Source organism: Delphinus delphis, chromosome 8 (assembly GCF_949987515.2).
Source record: "Delphinus delphis chromosome 8, mDelDel1.2, whole genome shotgun sequence".
In the NCBI taxonomy this organism is placed as follows: Eukaryota; Metazoa; Chordata; class Mammalia; order Artiodactyla; family Delphinidae; genus Delphinus; species Delphinus delphis.
In genome coordinates, this window is record NC_082690.1 from 22,752,155 (window position 1) to 22,773,388 (window position 21,234).

Genomic DNA, 21,234 nt, shown 5'->3' on the forward strand with positions numbered 1-21,234 from the left:
AAGCCATTTGTGGTGGATTAAATATGGCCAGAATTACTTTGCAGCTCTTCCCATTGACAAGTTAGTCTATCTCTATACCCCTTGAATCTGGGATGGTTTTGTGACTAATAGAATGTGGCAGAAGTGATGTTGTGTGAGTTTCAGAGTCTAAACTTCAAGAGGATTTGCTGCTTTCACCTTTGCTTGCTTGAAATTCTGACTTACAATTTCCTCTTAAAAAGTCATTCTAGGACTTCCCTTGTGGCACAGTGGTTAAGAATCCGCCTGCCAATGCAGGGGACTCAGGTTCGATCCCTGGTCAGGGAAGATCCCACATGCTGTGGAGCAACTAAGCCCATGTGCCACAACTACTGAGCCTGCGCTCTAGAGCTCGCAAGACACAACTACTGAAGCCCAAGTGCTCTAGGGTCCATGTGCCGCAACTACTGAGCCCGTGTGCTGCAACTACTGAAACCCGTGTGCCTAGAGCCCATGCTCCACAACAAGAGAAGCCACTGCAATAAGCCCGCACACTGCAAGGAAGAGTAATCCCCGCTCGCTGCAACCAGAGAAAGCCTGAGCGCAGCAACGAAGACCCAAAACAGCCAAAAAATAAATTTAAAAACAATCAAAAAAACCCCCAATGTATTAAGAAAAAAAAAAAAGTCAGTCTAGCTTCCTGGAGGATGAGTGAGTGTGTGGAAGCAAATCCAGGCACTCTGCTGACAGTTAGCACCAGCTGCCAGACATGGAAGGAGACATCCTGGACTTTCTGACAAGGCTGGACCTCCAGTTGAATGCAACTGCATGAGTCCACAGAAGTACACAGCCAACCCACAGTATTGTGAGAAATAATAAATCATTATTATAAATGACTAAGGTTCAGTGGGCTCTTATGCAGCAATAAGTAACTGATAGAGACATACCCAGGAAAAAGTAACTCATGGTACAGAACAGTATGTACCTAGTGTCCAGGTGCATGGTCCATGCTCTACATACTCTGGAAGTGAGAAAAGGGGCAAATCAATGTGCTAAGGATTTGAATTTGGCACTGAAAGATGAGAGGATGCAGAGGAGAAAGGAAGCTCCCAGGTGCAAGGAATTTTGTGAACCAAGCACAGATATGGAAAAACATGGCTCTTCTTCAAGGAATAACAAGCAAGTTGGTTTGCCCAGAGCAGAAGTTTCACTTAATTGATTAAATAAAAATATGTTGTGGGGACTTCCCTATCGGTCCAGTGGTTAAGACTTCGCCTTCCAATGCACGGGGTGCAGGTTCAATCCCTGGTTGGGGAGCTGAGATCCCACATGTCTCGAGGCCAAAAACCAAAACGTAAAACAGAAGCAGTATTGTAACAAATTCAATTCAAATTAAAAATGGTCCACATCAAAAAATCTTAAAAAAATATAGTGTGTGCCTACTATGTATCAGGATTGTGGTAATTCCCAGAAATACAAAGAGGAATAAGGCATGGATTCTAAGGGAGCTCACAGTTTCAAAAAGAAGAGAGTTGCACAAATATATATGTAATTGGTGCAGTAATAAAAACAAGGGTTGGGAGGACTAGCATTTTATGAATACCTATTTCATGCCAGACTCTGTATCAGGCACTTTACATATGTGTTTCATCACTTTTAGTAACAACTAACATTTGTGTGTTTTATATGCTCTGCAGTATGCTAAAGATTCACACGCATTATCTCATTGAAGCCTTGTCATTAACCAACGAAATAGACTGTAGTAAATTATTACCTCTAGATTACAGATTGGCAACTAATAGTATAAGGACTTGTCAAGGTCACAAAGCTAGTGAGTGGTATAGGCTGGATTCTACTAGATCTACTCTAACCATGATTTAGTGCAGGTAGGGGGAGGAGGTTGGGGTTAGGATGAGGGTAGGGGTGGAGGTGAGTTGCTATCTTGAGGGATGACTGAACGTATCGTACTGTAGGTGATATATGAATCCCTTTTTGAAGGATGAAAAGAAATCAGTAAGCAGATAGGATAAGGGGCATTGTTGTTGGGGAGGAAAGCAAAGGCTCAAATGTGTGGACAGCATGTGAGAGACAAGGAAATGTGTGCAGGAAGTGTGCAGACAGGGAAACTGGAGGAGGGGGCAGGAGTCAGGTTATAAAAAGCTTTTTTGAGCCAGGCTGAGGAGCTTGGACTTTGTCCAGTAGCAGGCAGTGGTCCTTTAGGTGGTTCTTAGCAGTGTAGATGTGCTGAAAGTGGCATTCTAGGAAATTTAATCTGGGGCTGAAAATGATAGGTCAGAAATTGTTGGTGGGGTGAGTACATGGGCTATTGCAGCTGAACAGATCCAGTGATACAGGTCTGAGGAGCTCTCAGTAGGGCGGGGTTTCAGGAGGCCAGCAGGGGACATTTATATCCACCTCTATTTGGCTTTGTGTTAGAGCCTGGCGAGAGCTGATACTCTCCCTGTGGGTGCTAAGGGCTGCTGGCCACCTGTCCCAGTTGTACCAATTCCCAGGGCTCTTTCTCTCTTTTCTTCTTTATCCCCATCCTCCCCACTGATACCCGTGTATAAAGAGGGGCCTGGCATGTCTCCCTCATACTGCCCTGTTTACAGAGGAAAAAACTCTACATCCTTAAGTGATTTAATAGGGCATTGTGTAGGTCCAATCCTAAAGCCTATAAGAATTTGTGAGGAAGGAATATTGAAACATATATCCTTAAAAACATTTACCTTGCATCTATAAAGCCTAGATTATAGGGGATTTATCTCACAAAGAAAGAGTTGTATTTGTGCACCTTGTTTGCAATGTCACCACTTCAGGTGACAGCAGGGACTATGTAATTGACATAGATGGAGACATGAAAGGATGAAGTGCTTTACTTAGTGCCTTCAAATGTATAGAAGTGAAATGAAGACTAAAAAAGGTCTGTTTAAATTCTCTCTTGGGGGACAGGAATTCACCATGAGAACATTATTTTATGCATTTTTGTAATAGTACATGTAAATATCTAAGATTTTATGTTCATTAACTTGGTGCGACAGCTTAATTTCTTTCTAATAAAATATCATAGAGAAATTCTGGAAGACAGCACATAAAACTCAGTATGGTGAACCTGGGAAGTAGAACGAGGGGGTTGGTAGGCAGGGAAGGTCAGTAGACTCCTATTTTTTATTTTATATTATTTTATTATATTTGAAATTTTATCATGTGTTACTTTTGTAATTGAAACAACCAGTTAATAAAAATTTAAAAAATAGAATTTAAGTTATATCTTTATTGTAAATCTCAAATAAAAAAAAAAAACAACTGTGGTTCCAAGTGTCTTGCATTTCTGGTATATGAACTATTTTATGCCCTTTGGAAAGTAACACTGTTTACAGAATTCCAGATTTCTGACAGTTTCTTGAAATTTTACTGTTAAAACTCTCCTGCTTGGCACAAAATTATGTCCAGGCTGCCTTTTGTGGGAAAGTGGTTTCTGTTGCTTGAGTTACAAAATGAAACACTTTTTTTTAATTTAACCCCTGGGTCTTGGTGTGCCTTTGGAATGCTATTTGTATTTATGTAGCTAAGTTAGAACAACAGGAGCTACTGGGATGCACATTAATAAATGGTCCTGTACACTTTGGCCAGAGCAGAATCTGCAGAACTTCAACTCTGCCAGATGGACCTGCCATGGCTGTTTCACTGCAAAATCTGATTATTTTTGCAAGCTGTGTGAAAGGATTCACCACCAGGAAATGTTTTAGATTTCATGATATTAAAAAAAACCCTACAGAATCAATAAGACAGCTGAAAAAATAAGGTGCTTGCAGAAGGTTTGCCTTTATTATTATTATTATTTTTAAATTTCTGCAAATGCGAAGGAGCAGGTGGTTGGGTGGGGAACATGGACAGCCCTGGAAATGCAGTTCAGTTCTCCAAACAGGCGGGACCGTGGACTAATTAAAGTCAGACAATGGGCCATTTTGAAAGCTTTAGATAAAACATTCATTCAAATAAATGCCAGGGATATAATATGTACTTATGTATTAAAACATTGGCATTTGGAGTTTACAAGGCATTGCCAGCTCAGAAAATGCTTTTTTTCTTTTAAAATTCTTTCTGGGCTCAGGAAGGGGGTTAGTTGGCAACGTTAGCAAGCAATATGCAAGGCACTGCGTTATGAGAGTGAGTGAAAGGTTTGGGGGGACACTCCCAGGGTAGACACTGATTCCATTTATCAATAACTGTGCAAACATTACAGATGAATGGATCCTTCTGCTGGCAATTCAGAAAAAAAGTAGCAAGGGCAAGCGAGATGTACTCATTAAGGAAAAATTATAGTCTTCCTAAGAATTTGATAAACACAAAGAGCATGCGTACTTCTAAAATATAAAAAAATATATATATAAGAAAACTAAAACATTAGCAAAGCAGAAAGATACACTTTGGGCCATCTGATGACCATTTGCTGTGCCCAGGCAAACACGAAATTCTTACTAAAGCCAGAACACATTGTAGGAAGGGCTCTTTTATGAAAGTGGAAGAGATGAAAAATAACTTTTATGGTAAACTTTTAGAAATAATAGAAGAGCATGAGGATTTCTTGTAATAGCAGTAGTACAGATAATTTGCACTTCTGTGCCTTCAGAGCTTGCGGATGCCTCTGACGATGGAGTCAACAGAACATACATGTGCTCTGTTTTTACGCTTGCAAGTACAGTGAGGGCTGCAAAGGCTGTGATTTCTTCTTTGAACTTATATATGACCAACTGCCTAAATTTAAAGCATGGATAAGCAGTGTGTGGGCTTATTTACGTTCTGCCTCTTTCTTTCTTTGAGGTTTTTCATTGTTATTTAGCACCACAATTAGAATATCAAAGAGAAGTAGCACAGTATAAAATTGTCCAAGTTTTAGGAGGCTTTGGGGGTTATATCTTGATTAAAATTAGATTTTGATGTTAGTAAAGGCTTCCATCTGTCTTTAGCATGGAATTCTATAAACTGCCCAGGAAATGAGACTATTGGTTGTCCTTCTCTCTCCATCTTTTTCCGTTTGTTCATAAGAGGGTAAGAGCAGAAGGAAATTGCCCTCCCCTTTCCTTAGTGGTTATTATATTTATTCAGAGTATGCATATGATTCTTTAGTGTGTGCAACTGTGAGAGAGTGCTGGACACCACGTAGGCTGCGAGAGCACCTAAGAGGTGTATCAGCAGAGTCAACTGAGCTGGTAAGCTCTGCATTTCCCTGGTCTCGGGGATCTTTTCCAGCCTTCAGAAGGGAGCTGAGATGGTCTCCTCCTCCTCGAGTGGGAGAAGTGACATATTACATCCTGCCCCAGGAGCAAGCCATGTGATACCAGCCTCTCAGGTCAACTCGGCAACTTTCAGAAAAGAAATCACACCTCAGCAACAGGCAGAGCAGGGCTATAAGATTCAGGCAAGAAGAAGAGGTCAGAGTATAATGGGTTGGCCGAGGCAGACCCTAGAGAGCTCAAGCAGAGCAGCAGAGAGGTTTCTGCGAGGTCGGTGTGGTGTGCTTGGACTCTGGCTCCGGAAATTGTTTCCTCTTTTACAGGGAGGGCTAGATGCCATCCAAAGCGCAGGAGAACAGGGGTTCCCGAGTGGTGGGGAATGGCAGAGAGAAACTACACTCTGGAAGCAGGTTCTGGGACAGAGCTAGAGATAGGTTCTAGAAGGAAATTGAGAACTTCTGTGTCCAGTTTCTTCTAAGATGTCCGGGTATCAGAGGAGAGGAAGGTCCTGGCTCTGGTTTGGGCTGGGTGTGGCATCATCTGAGCAGTCTACGGAATTGCTGCAGAGACGGACAGGGATGAGGACATATGGTTGAGAGGGAATGAAAGCATGATGGGGCCAACAGAATGTATGGAGTGTGAAGGGTGAGCTCAGCACTGAGCAGAGAACCCGAAGCAAAGTGGTTATTCCTAAGATAGCCCTTCCTTGGGCCAGAAATGTAAACTTAAGAACGCAATACTACTTTAAGTAAAATAAAGACCTGGGTCCAAATCTAAGCTCCACTGATTCCTACATGATTCTTAATTTTGTCATCTGAAAAATAGGTATGAGTGTCACCCTCTTAGGGCTATTGTGTTCCTTGTTGATAAGTGAAATTTACTTTCAAATGGATAAATGAAAATATTTGTAAAGTTTCTGTTTCAGAGCCTAGCAGTAAATGATAGCTATTATCATTTAAGAATTCTTATTTACCCCAGAGAAAATTGAGGTGATGGAAGGGAACTCAGGCTCAGAAGTCACCGCAACTGTCCTACCCATGCCAATCTTTGACCAGATATCAGTGTAGAATATTTGCACTCCACATAATTGTTCTTGTGCTTTATGTGGTTTTTCTGTTGCCTATTTCCCTTGCAAACTCAATTTGCAAACTCTTGTCAAACTAGAAGAAATATGATTTATCTTTTTCAGAATAAATAAGGGATACAGCTTAGCTTTGGTTAGACCCCTCAGGTCGGGGGTAGGGTCGAACATGTTTTGGGGTCGGGAAAATCTAGCAAAGCAGAAAGATAAGCAGCTGTACCCAGTGGGTATAAGGGAGACACATCAAAAACACAGTGAGTACTGGTCCCCTCCCACCCATATCATTCATAGAATTATATGATCCTTTGTAATTGAGGAAATGTAGGCTTAAAAAAGTAACTCATTAGGTCAGTAAATTGAGAGCAAATCCTGATCAAAATGTTAAGACTTTTATTTCCTTCTTCCTGCCGTTTGAAGTTGGTGTTTTCATAAAACAGTCATCCACGATGGGTAAGTATAATACGTGGTTTGTTATCCAAGACTGGTTACATATTTGGAGATTCAGAACTGCAGGATGGGAGCAGTTGAATCTATCTTAATGAAATGTACCAAGTTGGAGCTTCATCTCTAGCCATCTCAACCCGCAGAATGGAGGAGGGTGGTATTGCTGAGTCAGAATAAAAACAAAGTTGCTAACTGTCGCTTCCACTATTTTGTTGTTTCATTGGCTCATAGTGAATCAATTTTTCGAACCTACAAAAGTTACCCAGTGGCCTTTCTCTGGGTCGATTTATTTATACTCTATTAGAATTTGTAGTAATGGATTCAAAGTATCTAATTCCCAAGGCTGCTGTTCAGAGCTCACCACCAACTGTGGGTGTCTGCCTTTGCGCAGCACACTTGCACGATAAGTAACATTTATCAAATGCTACCACACTCCAGGTACTAGCAAAGCCATACAAGCTGCCATTTGCTGAGCACTTACAATGTGCCATGTACCAGCCGTATCGGGGGCTTTTTATACCTTATCTAATTTAATTTTCATGACACATCTGTGGTGGGTATCACTCTCTCCATTTACATAGGATGGAACAGAAGTCCAGAGAACTTCGATCACCTTGATGCAATAGAGTCAGATCCTCACTCTGTCAGACTCCAAAACACAAGCTCTTAACCGTTCTACCCCACTGCTGTTTCTCCTGGGCTGGAGGCTCCAAAAGGAAAAAAATGGGAATAGCAAGAAATTAGCCAGTTGGGGGAGAGATTTAATAAAACAATCAATTATCGTACAGCGTAAGAAGTATTTTAGCAGATAAATATGCCGGAGGCTCTGGGCATGGAGGGGAGTGTCTGGGAGACCTCAGCAGGCAAGACTAAAACTAACTTTTGAGAGGTCATGTCCCAGGCCAGGCCTCCTGACTTCCTCTTCACTTCTCTACCCTATGCACCAAGTGGGTCTACGCACTGCACATCACAGACAGAGTCTCTCCTCTCCCTCTGGACCATCACCCAGGCCTCGTGTTCTGTTTGGACTCTACCCCTCCTCACTGCTCATCTGAGTTACCATCTTCCTTCCAAACTTAGCTCAAGGCTCACCCTCCTCCAAGAAGTCTTCTTCCATCTACCCTGTCCACGCCCTGCTCTCCCCCTTTTCAACCTCCATCTTGTTCACTGAGGGTCACTATTATGCATTTGGCACTTGGAAACCAAAGCCATTTTTAAATTTTTAATCACTTATTTCATGTATAATTCTTTTTTTTTTTTTTTACATCTTTACTGGAGTATAATTGCTTTACAATGGTGTGTTAGTTTCTGCTTTATAACAAAGTGAATCAGTTATACGTATACATATGTTTCCATATCTCTTCCCTCTTGTGTCTCCCTCCCTCCCACCCTCCCTATCCCACCCCTCTAGGTGGTCACAAATCACTGAGCTGATCTCCCTGTGCTATGCAGCTGCTTCCCACTAGCTATCTATTTTACATTTTGTAGTGTATATATGTCCGTGCCACTCTCTCTCTTTGCCACAGCGTACCCTTCCTTCCCCATATCCTCAAGTCCATTCTCTAGTAGGTCTGTGTCTTTATTCCTGTCTTACCCCTAGGTTCTTCATGACATTTTTTTTTCTTAAATTCCATATATATGTGCTAGCATACAGTATTTATCTTTCTCTTTCTGACTTACTTCACTCTGTATGACAGACTCTAGGTCTATCCACCTCACTACAAATAGCTCAGTTTCGTTTCTCTTTATGGCTGACTAATATTCCATTATATATATGTGCCACATCTTCTTTATCCATTCATCCGATGACGGACACTTAGGTTGTTTCCATCTCCGGGCTATTGGAAATAGAGCTGCAGTGAACATTTTGGTACATGACTATTTTTGAATTATGGTTTTCTCAGGGTATATGCCCAGTAGTGGGATTGCTGGGTCATATGGTAGTTCTATTTGTAGTTTTTTAAGGAACCTCCATACTGTGCTCCATAGTGGCTGTACCAATTCACATTCCCACCAGCAGTGCAAGAGTGTTCCCTTTTCTCCACATCCTCTCCAGCATTTATTGTTTGTAGATTTTTTGATGATGGCCATACTGACTTGTGTGAAGTGATACCTCATTGTAGTTTTGATTTGCATTTCTCTAATGATTAGTGATGCTGAGCATCCTTTCATGTGTTTGTTGGCAATCTATATCTTCTTTGGAGAAATGTCTGTTTAGGTCTTCTGCCCATCTGGATTCGGTTGTTTGTTTTTTTGATATTGAGCTGCATGAGCTGCTTGTAACTTTTTGAAATTAATCTTTTGTCAGTTGCTTCATTTGCAAATATTTTCTCCCATTCTGAGGGTTGTCTTTTGGTCTTGTTTAGGGTTTCCTTTGCTGTGCAAAAGCTTTGAAGTTTCATTAGATCCCATTTGTTTATTTTTGTTTTTATTTCCATTTCTCTAGGAGGTGGGTCAAAAAGGATCTTGCTGTGATTTATGTCATAGAGTGTTCTGCCTATGTTTTCCTCTAAGAGTTTGATAGTTTCTGGCCTTACATTTAGGTCTTTAATCCTCATGTATAATTCTTTCTCCCACAGCTGGACTGTACATTTCTTCAGCTCAGTGAATTTCTTACATCACTTGAATTCTAATGTTCCTTCACTGCAGTATTTAATAGCACTAGTATTGATTGAACACATACCATGTGCAAAGCTCTTGACATATTAAACCTAACCTTGCAAGGCACGTATTATTATCTTCCTCTGACACCAAGATTAAAGTACCTTTACAGTTATCATACAGTTGACAAATGGCAGAGCTGGGTAGTACATTCAGGTCATCTTGATCCAGAGCCCATACTCTTCATCATGCTATGCTGCCTGTGCCTTAGATGAGAAAATTCTGTGAACCTAAGTGCTGAAGATTCCCAGATGACAGAGTGATCTGAAACTTCAGCTCAAGGATGCTGCAGCCTGAATATGAGCTAGTTCTCAGAGATTCAGATCTACTTTAAACCATAAGCAGTGAGATGTGAACATTTGAAATATGAATAATAAAGAAGATAAGGGGATGGGATAAACTTTTTAAAGTTTGAGTATTAAAATTGAATACTGAAATGAGAGGAATCAAACTCTATTTTTATTGACAAGGACGCTGAGGCCCAGAGAGGAGAAAGGAATTGCCAGAGACCACTGACAACCAGAAGGAGGGGGTTCAAACAGACTGAGGAGGCAGCAATTTCCCTTTTGGTGCAGAAGAGGAGTCTCAGATGTGTTTTCCAAAGTTTCAGGGAAATCAAAGAAACTTTGAGATGCTGTAATATACAGTTTCCAATTGTCTACTTTCATTTTTTAATACTTCACGAGAACTCCAAATGCAAATCACAGATATGGACATCATGTTTACACTCGGTGATAACTGAAATGCGCATGTCATTGGTGCCACAAAACAGCAGCTGGATATGGAACAAAACAAATCTCTAACTAGCAGTCCTGATGGAAAGACAGACAGTTGTTACAGATGGAGCTGGACAACGTGCATCTGTTCTACAGTTAGAGTTCACTGACCTCCCAAGGAAGATCAAACATTTTCATATAATTTATGCCATAAATGCACTATATGGCTTCCATTCACCTTCAGTTCTTCCAGTTTTTTTCTATCAGTATGTACTATTGTCACGCTTCTTTCTGTGCTTACAGTGTTTTACTTCCAAAAATAATTAGGAAAGATTAACCAAGACACCTAGCTGACAGTATGGCTTTAAGGTTAGTATAAAAAGAATCATCCCAAGTGGAAATAGTTAGATTTTGGTCTGTGTATGTATATTATGTATAATTCAAGGTTGATATGATGCAAATATATTTCCCACTTGGGATATTGCTCCTCAACATTTCCCTCAGATCCCTCCCTCGGATCTTCTAAGAACAACCAGAAATCGTCACTTGTTTTTCCTCATATTTATGTAGGATATTAACTTAAAATCACTTTCATATCTATTTCCTTATTGTTCCTCACTCTAGCATTTTGATGAATGAGCAGAGCAGAATAGCTATGAGGGTGTCTATAAACCAGTAAAATGGATTAAATATCAGACCCTGATTGCTAAGCCTATTCTTAATTCCCCCTATATTGCACTGAACTCCCCCATTCCACTACTCAATTTTAACTCCAAATTTGGGTTACTGAGCTCCATTTCCTACTTAGAAAGTTTAGAATTTTTTCCCTCATGCAGCTGTTTTATAGTCAATGATTTTAAATGAATCTTTATGATACCTTGGGAAAAATTTGATTAGAAAGTTCAATAGCTTGCAAATTGTTCATTGAATTTCAAAACAAAATGAAAAATTGTGGCCATTAGGCTTACTGCCTCTTCTTCTTTTTAATTTTAGTATACATAACTGAGAGCTCACCGAATTTTGTGATATTATTTAAAATTTTCAATGATCGGTTTTTATGGAATGTCATAGAAATAGTGTAATTGAAAACAATGCAACATAAACTTACATCAAAAGTCTAAATACATATCTTTTGGTACCAGATGTTGGTGAGTGGCTCATATTTTTAATGATCTGGTCAATAGTATAGTAAAGAATAACCCAGAAAAATTTGAAAAAGAAAGAGGAAACGATTATTTAAAAAGATATCCATGATAATAGCTGTGGAACCACAGGATTATGGCTAAAATGCACACAGTGGTTTTAAGTCCAGTATTTGGTGAAAGTTTCTTTTTTTCTTTTTCTTTTTTTTTTTTGCGGTATGTGGGCCTCTCACTGTTGTGGCCTCTCCCGTTGCGGAGCACAGGCTCTGGATGCGCAGGCTCAACGGCCATGGCTCACGGGCCTAGCCGCTCTATGGCATGTGGGATCTTCCTGGACCAGGGCACGAACCCGTGTCCCCTACATCGGCAGGCGGACTCTCAACCACTGTGCCACCAGGGAAGCCCTGAAAGTTTCTTTTGATGCAAAGGATTTTTTTCCCCTTTGATTCCTACTGCAAAAATGTGAAAAACACTTCATGGTATAGAAAACAGATGTTCATGAGAGAAGTTGAGTCAACATAACCCATGTAAACTTATTCAAGTGCTGTCATAAAGAACAGAGCAGCAATTTGGGCATCAGATAGACACTTCCTAGAGAGTACTTATCTGGGGGATGTAGTTTTCATAATATCTGTGTACTAGTTTCCTAGGGCTGCTGGAAAAAACTACCACCACCTGGGTGGTTTAGAAAGACCAAAATTTATTCTTTCTCTCTCTAGGGACCTCGAGGGGAGAGTCCACTCTGCCTCTTCCAGCTTTGGTGGCTGCCTACCTGCCTGCCTTCCTTGATATGTGATATCTGCCTCCCTGGTCACATGACCTCTTCCTCTTTTGCGTGTCTCTCAAAACTCCCTCTTATAAATGTGGCACATATATACAATGGTATATTACTCAGCCATAAAAAAGAATTTAAATTGAGTTATTTGTAGTGAGGTGGATGGACCTAGAGTGTCATACAGAGTTAAGTGAGTCAGAAAGAGAAAAACAAATACTGTATGCTAACACACACATACACTACCAAATGTATAATAGATTGCTAGTGGGAAGCAGCTGATAGCACAGGGAGATCAGCTTGATGCTTTGTGTCCACCTAGAGGGGTGGGATAGGGAGGGTGGGAGGGAGATGCAAGAGGGAGGGGATATGGGGATATATGTATACATATAGCTGATTCACTTTGTTATAAAGCAGAAACTAACATACCATTGTAAAGCAATTATACTCCAATAAGGATGTTAAAAAAACCCCACAAAAACAAAAAAACCCCACAATTCTTCCACATTAAAAAAAACAAGAGTACATGGGATTGCATTTAGGGATCACCTCTTCCAGGGTAAGTGGAAGATCCACCCAAGATCCTTAACTTAATCACATATTTTGCCATTTAAGTCGACATTCACATGTTTCAGGTATTTGATGTAGGATCTTTGGGGGTCCAGTTTTTGGCTTAGGATAATATCTATGGTAAAACAGTGTGGTAGGGCCTCCAATCTCCTCAAGTTATCCTTTGACTGGTTATTACCCATGTTATCAGTAGCAAATTTTGAACACGTCTAAGGATGGCTTTCCTATCTAAACTTACCTAAGATATCAGACTCATTGTCACCTAGTGAACTGGTATGAAAAAGGGTAAGGAGTGTCAGTATTCCTCATGCCATTCGAGCCCTGTAAGTGCTGTCAGTAATGTGATTCTACATGACTCCTGCTCATTGAGTTGTGTTTGACACAGGGACAGAAAAAGTCCTTGAGAGTCAGTGATTAATTAATATGATGTCTTTCTTGGGATTTTCTAGAATAGTGGTTGAGATGAAAGAAGTAGACAGTAAAATCAATTCATGGAGATACCTAAAGTCCAAATAGCCATGTAATGGGACTATATGCATTTAATTACCCAAATTTAAAAGGTCTTTGAAATGAGGACGAGAGTAAGATACCAGCAGTGAGACACTGAGTAATATGTGAGAACAGGAAGTTAGGGCTGAGTTCATACTGCCTGTGTACCTGATGCCTGAGAAGAACAACCATAGTTAGAGCTGGTTTGCACCTTTCCAGTCCTTTCTATATGATGATATTTTCTTATGCCTTCATTTCCTTTGTTTGCATGTGCTGTGGTCTGAATGTTTGTGTCCTTCCCAAATTGATGTTGAAATCCTAAGGCCCCATGTGATTGTATTAGGAGGTGGGGCCTTTGGGAGGCAATTGGGTCATGAGGATGGAACCCTCGTGAATGGGATTAGTGCCTTTATAAAAGGGCCCTAGAGAGCTCTCTATGCCCTCCCATCATGTGAGGTTACAATGAGAATTCTGCAACCCAGAAAAGGGCCTTCACGAGAACCTTACCATGTTGGCAACCTGAACTTGGTCACCAAGCCTCCAGAACTGCGAGAAATAAATGTATGCTGTTTATAAACTCCGCTGTCTGTGGTATTTTGTGATGACAGCTCAAACAGATGAAGACAGCATGAATCAGAAATGATTCTACTCCAGTCCACATTGATCTTTCCCTTTAGAAGGCATATGGAATTGGCAGTCGGAAGACCTGCCACTTGCTAACTGCAACTTGCAAACAATCCCTTCCCTTCTTTTGTTCTCAACTTCTTCATCTGTAAGATGGAGAACGATGTCAACGTCAATCTCATAGGAGTAGTGTGTCTATTGAATGAGATAACACACAGGAAGTGCACTTTAAACTGTGCTTATGCAAATAGTATTCCAATCTTCATAACACGTGGCTATGCTGCCTGGTCCTTTGTCTTCAGCATTCAGTGTAGTGCTTGGTTATATGGTCTTTTATTTTTTAAATGTATAAGTGTTTTCCTTTCCGCCATTGTTGTTTAATGGCACAGACCATGTATCACATGTTTCCTGTACCCACTTTTGTATAATATTTGCAGTGTCACTGGGCCAGTAGCAATAGCTCAGCAACTTCTAATCTGGGTAGAGATAAGAACCTTGGTTATGTGTGGGGTTTTGACAGTTGCACTTTGCTGTGTGGTAAATTTCTTATATTATGATGTGCAAAGAAATCACCCAAGGAGCTTGTTAAGAATGACCATTCCCTGGCCCCAGACCAATAACTCTATGTTAATAGACATGGAACAGGGACCAGGAATTTGCATTTTAAAATTAAATCAAATAATATGACTTATTGTTAATTATGTTTATAGTGTTATATCTTTTAAAAAGTAAAAGCATCAAAAAATAGAGAAAACACACTCTTCGATAGTCGCAGAGCTTAAGTAAGAAATCATGTTAGGTAATTTTTTAATAAAAAATATATTTCCATCCACCATTTGGATAGGTGCCTCTTTGTCTTGTTATGCAATTCCATCTGGCACAGTGCCCTATTACTGTATGTGTGTATGGATGACGCTGCCGAGGAGGGAATTATAGCCTCACATGGGGCAGATAGACTATCTGTTCCTTGACTATGAAGTTATCTTCATTGCGCCTCTTATCTTCCCAACTGACAGTATGCCTGGAACTTTTGCAAGTTTCACAATTCTAGCCATAATAGTGGCCAAGCAATCCACGTTACATCCATGCCGCTATGGTTCACTTAGAGTAGACTGAATTCTCTGTCTCTTTCTTTTTTCCTCTCTTTCTCTCAAGAGACTAGATTTGTATGGATGTTTTTAACTCACATTCCAGATGATTCTGAAGAAGCATGAGGAGAAACATGGCACTAGGAACAGACAAGGAGCCAATTATTCAGATTTCTCTTTATCAACTAAGCTCCATTTGAACTAGAAGAGAGGAGGTGGTTTAAAAGAAAGGAAAGCCAAAAAATGTGTAAATAAAGGATGTTCTTAGATGGGAGGAAATTGAATCTGGAGTTGGTTCATTTGAAACAAGTCCCAGAAGTTTGACTTTGGAGCAGTGTTGAATATGGTGCTGACATTCTGGGCAGAACACACTGGAAGAAGCAGTTCCCACTCTGTACCAGCCCCTGTGCTCAGTGCTGTATGTGGTTGCCTCCTTTATTCCTGGTCATCTGCTCTCATGTCCTGCCCCCAGCAATGCAGGTGAGTAATTATATACACAACTCGATAACCAACTGCTATTTCCATTCAAGAATCATTATTGGAGATTTGGGTGTAACTACTTAAACATTTTAGGTATAGAGCAGAGCTATTTATAAAGACAAGGATGTCAGATAGAGATTTTAGACTTAAGACAACTCCTACTAAGATGTTTAAATCTGATTTTGCACGTTATATAGAAGATGTTTAGAAGTTGTCTCTATCAGATTTAGAATAACATGTATATGAAGGTCAGCATTATTCCCACCAACTGAGCCTTTGGTAGTTCATGACTGGCAAAAATGAAAAAGTCAGGACTCATCATCATTTCATATCCACTAGCTGAAGTAGCCAGCAAATAAGTTCACAGAGTTCTTGGAATCCTTGCTTATAGATTAATTATATAGTGTGTGCCAGTTAAAGGGGGGCTTTGCTGTGGAGAATATCAGACTCAAGAGGTGAGAGATTGGTGAGAAGATAAAGGGAGAGGGGAGATAATTAACCTTAATAGGACTTAAATACCCAAAGACTTCAGAATGGATTCAACTGAGACTTACATTAAATCTTGAGTTACTTGTATGCTTGGATCGTTTTTCTGCCAGTAGATCTTTGACTGTGTGCTTCACTCTCACGCCTTGATACACTCGTTTGCTGTAGTCTCCTGGGACTTAAGCAAATGGAATAGTAACAATCAAATGTGGATACTATAAGTAGGTTAACCTGTCCAGGGTTAATACTGTGATGCTATTTTCTCATTAGAATGATAGACTTGAATTTGAAGTGGCTTCAACACAGGTCATTTAGTCCTATCTCCTGATCCTTGACAGAAACTGATCCAAGCTAAGTGAAAGAAACACTATTCCATCTTTTACGTATTAGCCACTGACTTGGGAAAATCACAATTTCTCAGCCCTGTTTCCTTCATCTGTAAAATGGGTTTAATAATCTCTCTGAAACTGACTGCAGAGTTACATAAGATATGCATATGAAAATGTTGTGAAAAGTACCAAGTTAAATACAAAATTCCTGTACAAAATGAAGGAGAGAAAAAAACTAGGTTCCAAGACAATTTATTATTCAATTCAAATAAAGCCACATGCAAACTGATTTCAGCAAAACAAAGTTATTTGACTGATCCTTTGGGTCTTATTTTGACAGGATTTGGCCTATATATCTTTTAATTAAAGAGGCTTAAGTATCTCTTTCAAATCAGCCTCAAATTTAAAGCTAAATGATCTTAATGTTTGTTCCAAAGGAATCTAAGTGCTGCTCTTAGAATTGTGTGTGATGCCTTATTTTTTGGGAAAAGCCTGAGGCTACATTTATTCATCGATAATTTATTGAGTATTCTTTATGTGTCAGGCATTGTGTCAGAGCTGGTAATACAAAAGAACATGCCATCTAGTGGGAGGAGAGAAATACTTAAAAATAATTATAATGCAAATGTGCAAAGTACAACAAAAAGTATGCCTGAATAGAATACTCAGAAAAACACAGAACGTGTCAATTTCTCTTGAGGGTGGGGAAGGAGTTAGGGAAGGCAATGTGATAGCGGAGGTAAGCAGTGTGTATGATGGTAAATGAGTAAGAACATTCCAGGTATAGAGGGCAGCATGGGAAAAGTCCTGGAGGTAAGAACAGAAGGAGGGAGAAACTGAGCCTGGGGAAAGGAAATGATCAGGGCGCAGTCATGAAGTTTCTTGTAGGCGAAGGAGTTTGGATTTCATCCTGTGTGCAGTGAGCCATTGGAGGCTTCCAAGCATGGTAGTAGTGTGGTTAGATTTGCATTTTAGACAGACATTTCTAGCAGCTGTATGAAGGTGGGTTTAGATTTAAGAATCACAAAGCCACAGGGAGAACAGTCAGGAAGATTCTAGGATAATTCAGGCAAGAGATAGTGGGGTCTGAGTTGTGGTTGATAGGAGGGCAAGGAGAGGACAGATCTGGAAATTATTTAGACGTAGGAGGGAAAGGAGCAGGAAGATTCAAGGCTGATTCTCAAGCTTCCACCATGGGATTGGTCTGGGTATATAAGTTTCAGAGACATCATAATGTTGATAGTAAGGAAACCAGGAAAGAGAATGAACTCTCTTGGAATGTTTGAAAGGTAGAGTCATAACAATGGCATTGAGGGAAAACTTATGCATCTGGCATATTAGGATAAATAGACCAGGCTACTCTCAACGGCTGAGATCAATATCCTGGGAACTCCTACAATACTGATTCCTGACACACTGGTTGGGAAGCTCTGGACTAGATGGTTAAAGATGGAAGCCTGGGGAACATCCACATTTGAAGGCTTGTCTGAGGAGAAGGAGAGAACCCTAATGAAGAAGAAGTGGTTGGAGAAGAACCAGAATAAAACAGGAGAATGAGGTAGAATTCAAGGGAAGGGATTTCAAGAAAGAAGGAAAAAGAGTGAGATACGACAGAATTGTTCAGGAAGATAAGGACAGCAAAACATCCATTGCTTTCAATTCAGTGGTTGGTGTTGTCTTAGCAAGAGTAATTTTGGAAGCATTACCTAGAAGCCAGGTGATAACGTCAAGGGCAGAGGTGGAGAAAGGGAGGGAGACTATTTCTTCTTGAAGTTTGAATGAGGAAGGGAAGCAAGAGATTGAATGATCATTGGAGACAATTACAGGGACAAGGAGAGGTTTGCTTATGTTTTTACATCTATTTAATGAATTCGTGGATAGGAGATATTTGAGGATATTTGAACAGGAAGAGGGAGGGACTGAAGATTTAGGGAAGAGGGAGAAAATGATGAAAGGAGATCTTGAAGAGCTAGAGAGAAATTGGGGTCAAGGACACAAGTTGGCTCTCAAACTTTTGAGCCCAGAATAAAGAAGGGCAGGGGAGGGGTGGTGGCCCAGTCATATGGTCAGTGACTAAGACATCTCTAGTGCTCGTTCCAGCAGCCTGGAGTAGGAGAGTGACACAGGCACTAAATGTCAGAACAAGGCAGGAGTCAAGGCCAGACAGAAAAGTCCAAGTAAGAATACACACCAGTGATCCTCAGAGTGTGAATCTTGGGCCAGGAACAATAGCATCGGCTAGGAATGTGTTAAAAATGCAGATTTTCAGGTGCTGCTCCAGATGTACTGAATCAGAAACTTTAGGGGTGGGCCCAGCAATTGTGTTTTAACAAGCCCTTTAGGTGATTCTGATGTTCTCTGTAGTTTGAGAACCAAAGATATGCATAAGAGTAGGGATTTTATAAGGCTCCTGTGGAAGAGGGGGACAACTCTAACCTAGGCATTCCTAGCTGGCTGATTGATGGTGGATGTGGACTTAGGTCTGAGAGGAGATTGGGGTGGACGTTGAAGAGGTCCAGTTGCCCAGTCCCAAAGGTTGATCCTTTGTGTGTTTGCAGACAGTCTTGGTTTCACTTTTCCGAAGGGCTTTTTAGTTGGTGGTTTCAATCTGAATTATCCATTTATGCTTTATATGTATGCCAAAAAGCCTAGAGGAAATATACCTATTCTAAATAAGTTTAACAAATAAGCACATGGTGACTAATGGATAAAGTTCATGAGATGGCAAATAAGCAGATCAAAACTTCTGAAGTTTTGCCATAAAACAATCAGTCTTATGTACCAGTTGGCACCGACTCTAGTGCAAAATGTGGGGCTATATGCCACAGTGGATGCAAAATAAGTTTAGAACATATAACAGATGTCCTTAAAGACATCTTCTTTTAGTGAGAGAAATAAGACATGCACATGTGAGGGATTAAGGGAGAGGGAAGAGTATACTTTATTGATGAAAATTTTGTGGGAAGGGATGGGATTTAGTCTGGATTCAGATAGATGTGGATAGGTTAGGAGGAGGGAGAAAGGCCTTGTAGACATTAGGCATGGCATGAGCAAAAGCAGAGGTCGGAAAGAGCAAGGCATGTGTAGGAAGGGAAAGGAATGAGGGTAACTGGAGTTAATGGATTTAAATGCCATCAATATATAGATGAAGTTCAGATGGATATCCCTAGACCAGACCTGTCCTGGACTTTAGATGTGGATGTCCATTTTCACTTTGATGTCTAGTAGACATTTCAAACTCCACATGTCCAAATCTGAACTCTGTCCTTCCCTTTATATTTGCTTTTCTGAAACCTTCCTATTAGTTGTTGGCAACTCCATCCTTCTGTTTGCCCAGTCCCAAAGCTATAAAGTCATTCTTAGTTCCTCTCTTTTCTCTCATACTTCACAACCCATCCTTTAGGAGTTCCTGATGGTGCCACCTATAAAATAGAGCCAGAATCTGCTGACTTTTCTCCACCTCCACTGCTGATATCCAGGTAAAATAGACTGTCATCTCTCATGTAGATACTGCAGTAGCCTTCCAACTGATCTCTTTGCTTCCACTCTTCCCCCATCCCCAGTGTATCTCAACACAGCAGCCAAAGTGATTCTTTCAAAAAGAAAGTCCAATTGCCTCACTCCTCTTCTCAAAACCATACAGTGGCTCCCCATTTAACTCAGGGTAAAAGCCAAGGTCCTTACAATGGTCCTACATAACCTTGTTCCACGACACCTCTGATCTCATCTCATAACACTCTATTGTACTCCAGCCAGTTTCTGAAATGCATCAACCACACCACTTCTACCTTAGGACTTTGCATTGGCTGTCCACTCTATCTGGAATATTCTTCCTCAGTTATCCACATGACTAAATGCCCTTGTCTCCTTCAAAATTTGGCTCAAAAGTCATTTTCTCAATGAGAACATATTTAAAGTTACACCTTCCCATAAAACATCTCTATTCCCCTTTATCCTATTTTACTTTTTATTTCTACGTAGTACTTGTCTGTTATAATGTCCTATATAATTTCCTTATTTATTAAGTTTATTGTTTATTGTCTGTTTCTTCCTTGCTAGAATGTAAGTTCCATAAGGGTAGGAATCTTTGCTTGTTTTTACTCACTGAAACATCTTAAGTGCCAATGCCTATAACAGTGTCTGGCACTTAGTAGGCCTTCAGTAAATATTTGCTGAAAGTATCCTTTTTTTTTTTAGTTGAGAATAATGGAAATGTTGAAGGTGTTGAAAACCAGGTGGTAAAAATTTATACTTTATGTTGTAGGTGATGGAAACCACTAATCTTTTTGACCAGGGCTATATTATGACTTTATCGTATTTAGGAAGATTTGGAATTTTTTTGGGAAGATTAATCTGAGTGCCCATCTTAGGATGGGTTGAGGATGAGGAAGAAGAGAGGATGGAAAATGATAAAACAGTGAGAAGCTAACCAGAAACATTGGAAATGACAAGGGAAGGGCAGATTTAAGGAATCTTAAAGGTCTCTTTCAAAAGAACACAAACACACACACATGTACACACACAATAAAAAAGACTACCATGATTAAAAAGAAATCAAGGAGGCAGGGAAGAGGGTTGGTTTTGATGTGGAAAGAAGAGTTCAGTTTTGAATATGCTGACTTTGAGGTTGTGGTGGCTTAATCAAGTGAAATCATCCTATAGATAGACGAGAACTTTGACCAGCATTAGAACTGTACATCTAAGAAACATCTATAAAACTATGATAACTAGAGCTATGGAAATAAAGTTCTCCAAGGAAGACTTTGTAGCAGAAAGGAGTAGAAGCCCTGGGAAAAGGCTATAGTTCTGATGCCCAGGGAAAGTAAGGGGACAGGGAAGGTCAGGGCAGAAGTGGGGAGGAAGGGGCAGAGATGTAGGTATGTGACACAGCAGAGTGGTAGCAACAGGGAAATGAAGGAAAGATGGAGTGTAGAGAAAGAGGAATAATGATGGAGGGGGAAAGGCCTTGTAGACATTAGGCATGGAGAAAGAGGCGATGTCAAGTATCTGGCACCTAGTAGGTGCTCAGTAAATACTTGTGGGGTAAAGAAAGTGCCTTAGAGAATTTGAGGAAAATGAAGACATAGAAATATCATAGGGTTTGGAAAACTGGAGATCTTTAGAATGTGGGAGAGAGCAGTTTCATAAGAGGTGGGG

General features: G+C 40.3%; 1 protein-coding gene across 1 annotated transcript in view; it reads right to left on the reverse strand.

Annotated features, from left to right (window-relative positions):
* The window catches only part of POU2AF2 (POU class 2 homeobox associating factor 2), a 32,810-nt gene extending 13,176 nt beyond the window's left edge, over positions 1 to 19,634 (reverse strand). The window contains exons 1-2 of the mRNA XM_060017614.1: positions 19,538 to 19,634; positions 15,817 to 15,926 (exon numbers count right to left, since the gene is read on the reverse strand). Coding sequence (XP_059873597.1) covers positions 15,817 to 15,926; positions 19,538 to 19,634 — 207 coding nt within the window. The remainder of the gene's footprint in view (positions 1 to 15,816; positions 15,927 to 19,537) is intronic.
* Between the last annotated feature and the right edge of the window lie 1,600 nt (positions 19,635 to 21,234).